Source organism: Pseudochaenichthys georgianus, chromosome 17 (assembly GCF_902827115.2).
Source record: "Pseudochaenichthys georgianus chromosome 17, fPseGeo1.2, whole genome shotgun sequence".
In the NCBI taxonomy this organism is placed as follows: domain Eukaryota; kingdom Metazoa; phylum Chordata; class Actinopteri; order Perciformes; family Channichthyidae; genus Pseudochaenichthys; species Pseudochaenichthys georgianus.
The window spans coordinates 514947-524191 of NC_047519.1; the positions used below are offsets into that span (position 1 = coordinate 514947).

Genomic DNA, 9245 nt, shown 5'->3' on the forward strand with positions numbered 1-9245 from the left:
GATGACAGCTTCTTCTGGTAGCAAATTCCACTCTGTTCTCGGAAAGAAGGAGTATTTAAGAGTGTCACTAGTTGCGAAAATTCGCTCGAAGTTCAAAGAGTTGGCTTTGCGGGTTGCACTTCTTCTAACTGGCTCTCGGTACATTGATGCATCAATGGCTGAGATGTTATGGACAATCTTGAAGAAGAGAACCAAACGAGCCAATTCACTTAATTCCACCCAGTTCAACCGCTTGAGCATTTCTGTGACGCTGCTGTCCCATTCATAATCTCCATAAATGAATCTTGCACCTCTTCTTTGTACTGATTCCAGGGCATCACTGTCTTTATCAGTGTAGGGGTCCCAGACCGAGCTGGCGTACTCTAGTTTAGAACGTACTAGGGCCACAAAAGCTGTCTCCTTCAGTTTCTGGAGACAGCGTCGCCGGTTCCGGCGTAGGAAGCCGAGCGAACGGTTTGCCTGTGTTACAGTGTGGCCAAACTTCAGGTTCTTATGGATTTCTACCCCAAGATAAGGCTGGTGGGTCACCTCTCTTAACACCTGGCCACATTGAGTATAGTTTGTAATGTGCGGGTTTGTTGATCTGCTTGTTCGTAGGATATCAAGGATATGGAATAAATACTCAAATGGCTTGCCATACCCATCCCTACTTGGTATGTTAGATGTTTTCCATCATATTTTAAGTTATCTCACAAACTTCTTAGCAAATAAAACATACAAAACATGTTATCATTCATTCAGATTGTAAGCACAGTCTTTTTGCTTTGTTTTTGGCCTCCACCAACTCCTTAGAAAATATTGTTTAGCTAAATGCTGCACTATGCTCGCCATCTTGCTGATCATTTTGTTTGTCTGCTATGATGGGCAGGTAGTGTTCAGTGAGTATACAGATGTCGGCTACTGTTGCGTATGACACAATAAGAACATTTCGACTGAATCTAAACACTGACGTTGCTGGCTGTAAAACCAAAACAATGAGCTGAAAAGAGCTAGAATATTGTTGGTTGTGGTTGTGTAATCATTCGCTGTAGGTTCATTACAATAGCCGTCTCTTTCATTTATAAACAATGTTGATCCATTGTCAATACAAACATATTGATTGTAGTCTCTCTGAGGTTCTGGATTGTTGCCCTCTCTTCATCTATCTGTCAACTTATTTTATAGCGACTACAAACACTTCCGTGGACTTAGCGATCGCTCTACCTACCAGGACATTCCCCTCCAAGAGCACACAACTATACTCTACACCCTCATCAAGGAGCGTGAGCAGGCCTGCAACCACCCAGCAACCAACAGCCCCCCAAACTACCACCACTACAACCACACCAGTTCCCACCACCAAACCAGCTGCTGAATCAACCACTAGCATACCGCCTACAACTCCAAAAACAACTACAACCATCAAACCAACAACAGCATCAACCAATAAAATAACACCAACAACTACAAAACCAACTACAGCCGAACCAGTTCCTACCACCATCAGACCAACAGTTACCCAACGCAACAATCAGCAGACCATCTCACTCTCAGATATGTCTCCACCCATCAATGCATCCCCCACAGCAAAGTCTCAGCCAGCATCGAGAAGTCGGCTTACCTGGACGGAGAGCCCTGCTGACCAACCAAAGACCACCAAGAAGCCTTGTAAGTGGTATATCCAGTAGTGAGTGTTGAAAATACACAAACGGTCTGTCTGTCTGTCTGTCTGTCTGTCTGTCTGTCTGTCTGTCTGTCTGTCTGTCTGTCTGTCTGTCTGTCTGTCTGTCTGTCTGTCTGCCTGTCTGTCTGTCTGTCTGTCTGTCTGTCTGTCTGTCTCTCTCTCTGTCTGTCTGTCTGTCTGTCTGTCTGTCTGTCTGTCTGTCTGTCTGTCTGTCTGTCCACCAACTCCTTTGAAAATATATTTTTGTAGAAGCTAAATGCTTAAAACGACTACAATATGCTAACCTCTTTATAGACTCTGGTTCACAGTGTCACCTGTGTGTGTTCTTGCAGCAGTGTGTAAGGACACATTAGCCAGCATCTCTGAACCGGTTCAGCTGAACTCTTACGGCCTCAGTGATGGAGCCTGGATGAAAGATGCTCACGGCCATGGCAACGTCATCTACCTTACTAATGGTGACTATGGCAACAACCTCCTAGAGTTCCGAGACATGGAAACCTTCAAGTCAGGTAAATATGAAGCTCCTCAGAGCATCTTTTGCAGTTATGTGGCTAAACAGTTTCCAGAAATGTCCACCTGTATAGCCCATGTATTGATTTCATCGGAAAGGAAAACGTAAGCCGCTGGAGCAGTGTGAACAGTATCAGACGCATGCCTGGTTAGTGTTGTGTGACATGATTTCTGTGTGTTTATACGTATAAGTGTGTGGTAGCATTCTAGTCTAGTCACTTCTGAGTCAGGCAGCATGAAACTTTGCATCTGACTGCTACTGCTTGTAACAACTGCTTGTTCTTCTTGCCGTATTTGCCATGAACTGTTATTGTTGAGGTTAATCTCGCCCCGTTAAGTATTCAGTTCTTGGTTCTCGCATTTTTTTGGTTCCAAATGTGAACCAGTGTTCTGGGCCGAGAGCCGGCAACGTTATTGTGCAAACAGAAATAAACTGGTTTGCAATCGGGCACTGGCTCGGTTCTGGCCTTTGAACCGCTTTGGTGGAATATTCCATAATTAAATAGATGGTTTCCGTTGGCTTTCTGTCAAAGGGAAACAGGGAGATGCTGACTTTTGGGTTGGCCTGCAAAAACACATCATCCCTGAAGCAATCCTTTAAAAATCCTTCATCGGTAAAGCTTCATAAATATGTGCATCATAAAGGTGATTTAATGATGTCATCATATTTCACTCCTGTATCAGACTCCACTGACAACTGGAAATGTCCTATCAAGGAGGGAAATGATCTAGCTGCAGTACATCTACACCTGAATAAAAACCAAGTATAACTGAAAAACAAAGGAGAAGGAAAAGGCATTTCAGCCAGAAATAATCACAACTTTGAGATTTAAAACACAAGATCTTGCCCTTTTTTACAGTTTTGTTTTCAAGAATGTTATATAGGTTTTTGTGCATGTAAACGGTCTGCAAAGACTAACATCCCTGTTCCCTCCAGAGGGAGTTTCTCTCTCCCCTGCCTGAAACGCCTACATCGGACTCCTTTGTTTACTTCCATAACATACTGACATCTAGTGCTTCTATTGGCTAGCGCTCCATGAGGACATCTCTAATGGCGCGTTTCCACTGCAGCGGGGAGCTCGCTTTAAGCGTGCCGAGCCGTGCGGGGCCCTTGCGTTTCCACTTGGCCTAGTTTTGGCCCGGGGCTACTTTTTCACCTTTTTTCTGGCCCGACTAAATCGTGGTTCTAGGGCCAGGAACAACCAGGCTGAGTCGGGCTGAGTATGCTAAACTAGAGAGAGAATCGCTGGCAAGGGGGCTACAACTACAACAAGATGAACATATTTGACCGTGATTTAATTGTAATACACGTTTCAAAATGATGCCGACGTAACAACATACTGATACCGGTTAGTAAAAACCATTAATTAATGCTTTGACAAGTCTGCAGACAGACGGCAGAGAAACACCTTTTAAAATGCGTGTTTTCTAAATGGAGCTTGGCTAAGCTAACGTTATATATGCTCCGACCGTCCACACTCACAACAACGGCCTACAGACATAAATAAACCAGCGACTGTATTCGCCATGACACAGGCAGTCTGTGGTTTGTACTTGTTTAACTTCTGTCTAGTTTCTGAACAGATATGAGGAGCTGTGAGCTCTGAGTGCTAAGAGCTAACGGCTGTGTTGTTTTTCTGGGGCTCCCATTGAAGATGACGTCACGGCTCCTCCTACACTGCGTTACTATAGTAACTACCCCAGTTCCTAAACTGTAATGGAAGCGCAGCATTGAAGTGACCCGGGCCTAATAAGGCCTAACCAAACCGAGCGAGGCCGAGCGAGGCCTGCAGTGGAAACGCGCCATAAGTGATTGACCAATCACAGCAGAGCCGGCCAGCTAACCAATCAGAGCAGACTGGGCTCTGGTTTCAGACAGAGGGTGAAAAGAGGTGCTGCAGCACAGGCAGACTTTTCTACATCCAACTCACAGGTTTATCATTGCTTTGAGAAAAAAGATTATTAATTGACTCCTTTTAGAAGTGAAGATATAGTCATTTGTTCTGGGCAGGTCACTGTCGAGCCTGAGACCTGGAAACAGGCTCAGGGCTCAACAGGTTAAAGGGCTTGTAGTGGATTGAGCCTGAACAGCTGCATGTGTTTCCTGTCGTTCCTCCTGCTCAGGTCAGGCGAGTAATTCTTACAAGCTGCCCTACAGTTTCACTGGAACAGGCCACGTGGTGCTCAATGGAGCTTTCTACTACAACCGGGCCTTCAGCAGGGACATCATCAGATACGACCTGAGACACAGATACGTAGCTGCCTGGACAACACTACAAGATGCTCTGCTGGAGGAGCATGCTGTCAGGACTAACACTGATGTAAGACACATGCTCTGCTGTGTGCGTGTGCGTGTGTGCGTGCGTGTGTGCGTGCGTGTGTGTGTGTGCGTGTGTGTGTGTGAGTGAGCGAGTGAGGGAGTGAGCGAGCGAGTGAGGGAGCGAGTGAGGGAGTGAGCGAGCGAGCGAGTGAGGGAGCGAGCGAGCGAGTGAGGGAGCGAGCGAGGGAGTGAGCGAGTGAGCGAGTGAGGGAGCGAGCGAGTGAGGGAGCGAGTGAGCGAGTGAGCGAGTGAGGGAGCGAGCGAGTGAGGGAGCGAGTGAGGGAGTGAGCGAGGGAGCGAGCGAGCGAGGGAGCGAGCGAGTGAGGGAGCGAGTGAGCGAGTGAGCGAGTGAGGGAGCGAGCGAGTGAGGGAGTGAGCGAGTGAGCGAGTGAGGGAGCGAGCGAGCGAGGGAGCGAGCGAGTGAGGGAGCGAGTGAGTGAGCGAGTGAGGGAGTGAGCGAGTGAGCAAGTGAGCGAGTGAGTGAGTGAGTGAGCGAGTGAGCGAGTGTGATTTCACTGTACCAGTGGGATATACACCAGGGACACTTCAGAGGGTCATAGAAGGTCAGCGCGGGGAACAAAAACACTCCACATCACTAGAGGTCAAAAGGGCACATATACACTACTGCTAGAGTTAGTTCACTGTTCATTTACAGACTAAAATATAAAGACATTTTACTGACTGGACCCACATCAAATATTTTCAAAGGAAAAGTAAAGATTATGCAGAAAGCATTTATTTATTTCGTTTCATAAAGTGAGAAGAGAAGATGAATACAGTCTTTGAGTCAAGTTCATACAGTATGGCCAGTTAAAAAAATATTTGGGTATAATTACTCCAAAAATATAAAAACGGTGTCAAACAGAGCATTAGACGGCAGAGACAGCTTTATTGTTACGGAGCTCCGACGTCACGTTGTTGTTTACGTCCGTGGCGCCATCTTGTTTACGGGTGTCATGTTCTTGCCAGAATTGATATATCTTATAAACAAGATCAGCGCCACAGGATTGCCCTCATACTATATTTTTCTAGAAAAAACCCTGACACTGGTTAATTGGATTATAAAAACTTTCGGATTAACTTTACCCTAAAATACACCCCTATTACACCCATGTTACTCTCACTGTTATTGCACCTATACTACTCCCATGTAGAAGCAACACTATTAGACCCATATTAGATCAATGTAACAGCAACATTTTCCAAATATACCACCGTATTCACAGTGTTATTACACCCTCTTTACACATTGCCACAGCCTGTCAAATGAATGTATCCCCCAGGACACGGAGACATGTACGGGTTGAGTGAGGGTCCCCCCCAGTGACAGCATGTGTGTCTCCAGGTGCAGTTTGCTGTGGATGAGTCCGGCCTGTGGCTGCTGTACCCGGCTCTGGACACGGAGGGCTTCCACCAGGAGGTCATCCTGCTCCTCCACCTGCGCCACCGAGACCTGCAGCCCATACAGAGCTTCCGCACAGGTCTGCGGCGCGGTCGCTACGGAAACAGCTTCCTGGTCTGCGGCGTGCTTTACGCAGTGAACAGTATGGAACATCGCTACGCTAACGTGACCTACGCCTTTGACACACACACGCTCACACACACCGTGCCGAGCCTGGCATTCTCCAACATGCACACACACACCTCTCAGGTAGCCTACTGCCCCCTGGACAAGAAACTGTACGCATGGGACAACGCTCACCAGATGACCTATGACCTCGTCTTTGCTTATTAGCGCTATGAAAGGACAAGCACCCCCGCAAATCCAGTAAAGAAAGGACAGTAGAAATAAGATAATACTATTTATCAGCGTTTTGTTTCTGAAGGACTGTAGATCAGTCTGACTGAATGTGTTTTTTATAATGCCCTCAGCGGCTGCTTTGTCACACACACACACACACACACACACACCTGAGTCAATAACAAGTAGCGAGAGTAGCATTTAACTCAGAAATGATATGGAAATGTTCTTACATTTGGAAATAGAGAAAACTCCAGGGACACATGAATGAATGTATCCATTGTGTGAAATCTGTGTTCACATATTTTTATTTTTATCCAAGTGGAACGTTTTCAGTTTGAAAATATGCATAACTGCCTTCTGCATATTCAGACTGTGATGGGGACATCTCTGTGGAGTATGCACAGCACTCTCTGTCTTTGTCCCATTCTGTAACATTTCCCCCATGTGTACATACTTTGAATTAACGTTTAAAAACACAATGGTCATCAGAGCGCCCTGGCTTTTGTTGCTGTTACGACCCTCTATGAGTTCAGTGTCATGTTAAGTGGGATTGATGAAGTCTGTAAACCATTATGGATTTGTTCAACTCTTATGTCTTATCATTTCAAACCTTTATTTACCCAGGTGTATCCCATTAAGATCATTGATCTCTTTTTCAAGGGAGACCTGCTAATATGTTTTTATGTTGGCCGAATATTTGCTTTAAATAAAGCAAATATCGATATCGATACATGTGCTTAGCGTGTTGCATGTTCACTCCTGTGCAGTAATGTTCTCTAATTAAGGCTCTGCTTGTTCAAAAAGTCTCCAGACAAAGTTGATTTCAACTGCTTCCCCACAAGTTTGCCTTTTTTTTAATTTATAATAAAATATTTGAAAAAGATGAAGGTTTGGTTTAATGGTTTTGCACAATTTAAAAATGCACACACATAACAGATAAGAAATGATAAACAGTGCAGGAAGAGTCGAAAACCCATTTCGCTTATTTATTGCCTCTCCCTAAACAATGTTATAAATCACCATTTTATATAAAACACAAGATCAATATACAAACAACAGCTTCAATTCAATCAAATGGAAAACTTTGAGAACAACATATACTATACTTAACCCTCTGGAGTCGGTTTACGTAATTAATCATATATTTTCGATTATAAGGAGTAGACATCTGATTCAGATATCCGCGGAAACGCTGGAAGAGTAGCTTTCCAGCGGTATCTCCTGTGAGACTGTAACCTAGGCTGCAGTCGGATAGTTTAAAAATCAGCTCCTAAGTTCTAACCCTATCGTCTATTCCTTGACCTCTGAGTGAAACGTCACGGGGTTAAGGGATAGTGGATAGGAGAATTCAAAAGGACTTAGGACAAGAGACTGCGGTACTGTTGCGTGAGACATTATATTCAGCAGAAGTCTCCACGTTTGCAGTCAACCAAAGTAGCTTGCAAGTATGCTAACGGACAGAAGGAACACACGACCACATCGCTCAGAGTTTGGCCTGGAGTACTGCCGTTTATTGTAACTGCGCATGCTCATTAGCATCACCACGTTTCAGGCACATTCTGATGATGTCATACACATGAACTCAAACATGACTTTGTTATTATACAAATATGCTCAACACTCCCACTCAAAGACATGTTGATAACTCTCTACAGTGGTACACAGAATCCAAATAAACAAAACAAAAGCTTCTCTAGCAGTGTTCAATTTGTATACCTGCAATTCACATTACTCTCCAAACAAATACCCTTTGAACTTGTCAAATTGTGCCTTTGTCAACGGCTTGGTTAGGACATCAGCTACCATGTCTGCAGTATATAGGACAATATGTAATAGATATCTTCCCCTCAGCATGTGCAGATCGTACAAAATGGTATTTGATGTCTTCATGCTTGCTTCTGTCTGGATACAGGGTTTTTGGATAGAGCTATTGCTCCCTGGTTGTCCTCATATATCTTCACTGGTACATGTGGGCTATTACGGTCTACCCCTTTTAATAGCTGTACAAAGTACATGCTCTCTTGAGTAGGAGCCGCTAATGCCATGTACTCGGCCTCACAGGTCGATAGCGTCACTGTTGGCTGCTTCCTGCTTTTCCAGGATATAACTGGACCATTTTCAGTTAAGCTGAAACAATATCCAGTTGTGCTTCTCCTATCATTTTGATCAGCTGCCCAATCAGCATCACTGTATCCCTCAAGCTTTAGGCTTTCCTCACTTTTCTTGTAATGTAGCTCTTGGTCTATTGTACCCTTTAGATACCTCAACAGCTGTTTTGCTGCAGCCCAATGTTGTTGTTTTGGTTCTGCTAGGTGTTGTGACAGTTTACTCACAATCCAGCTCAGATCAGGTCTAGGGTCAGTATGATACCAATATCAGTATGACAATACGACACCCACTGTCCGTAGACCCTCACATCGTACAAGGAAAAACTTCCGGAGAAAACCCCCAGTTTAAAGGGAACATGGGAGAAACCTCAGGGAGAGCAGCAGAGGAGGGATCCCTCTCCCAGGACGGACAGACGTGCAATAGATGCCGTGTGTAAATTGAAAAGATAATACATTTGCAACATAGGTAGTCCAGATGTTTGGAAATGCATGTGTGTATAATGGGAAGATGATATAAGATACTATATGTATGCATGTAGTACCACCCTTGCTAGCGATTCCCTCTCTAGTTTAGCATACTCAGCTTCGTTGTCCCTGGCCATAGAATCACGATTTTATGGGGCCGGAAAAACTGGGGGGAAATACACACTAGCCGGTACTACGCTATATGGAAAGGCCACCAAAAACTGTCCTGGCCTGGACGTTAAAACGGGGCTAGCCGCTGCAATGGAAATGCGCTATAACATACCTTATTCTTACTCCGAGCACTACTTCTGCTCCTCCGTCGCTTCACACTTGCAGAGGGCGATTTCTCTACTGGCCGAACTGGTGTCCTGGTCGGTGATGACACCAGAAAGACCGATGGTACTGCATCTACATTGAGTAATGGTTGTTCCATAA

The 9245-nt window shown here is 44.9% G+C and overlaps 1 protein-coding gene across 1 annotated transcript in view; it reads left to right on the forward strand.

Annotated features, from left to right (window-relative positions):
• olfml2bb (olfactomedin-like 2Bb) overlaps window positions 1-7107 on the forward strand; it is a 29648-nt gene extending 22541 nt beyond the window's left edge. Inside the window, exons 6-9 of the mRNA XM_034104707.1 lie at window positions 1165-1647; window positions 1996-2172; window positions 4298-4494; window positions 5839-7107. Coding sequence (XP_033960598.1) covers window positions 1165-1647; window positions 1996-2172; window positions 4298-4494; window positions 5839-6228 — 1247 coding nt within the window. The 3' untranslated portion in view covers window positions 6229-7107. The remainder of the gene's footprint in view (window positions 1-1164; window positions 1648-1995; window positions 2173-4297; window positions 4495-5838) is intronic.
• Window positions 7108-9245: the final 2138 nt, after the last annotated feature.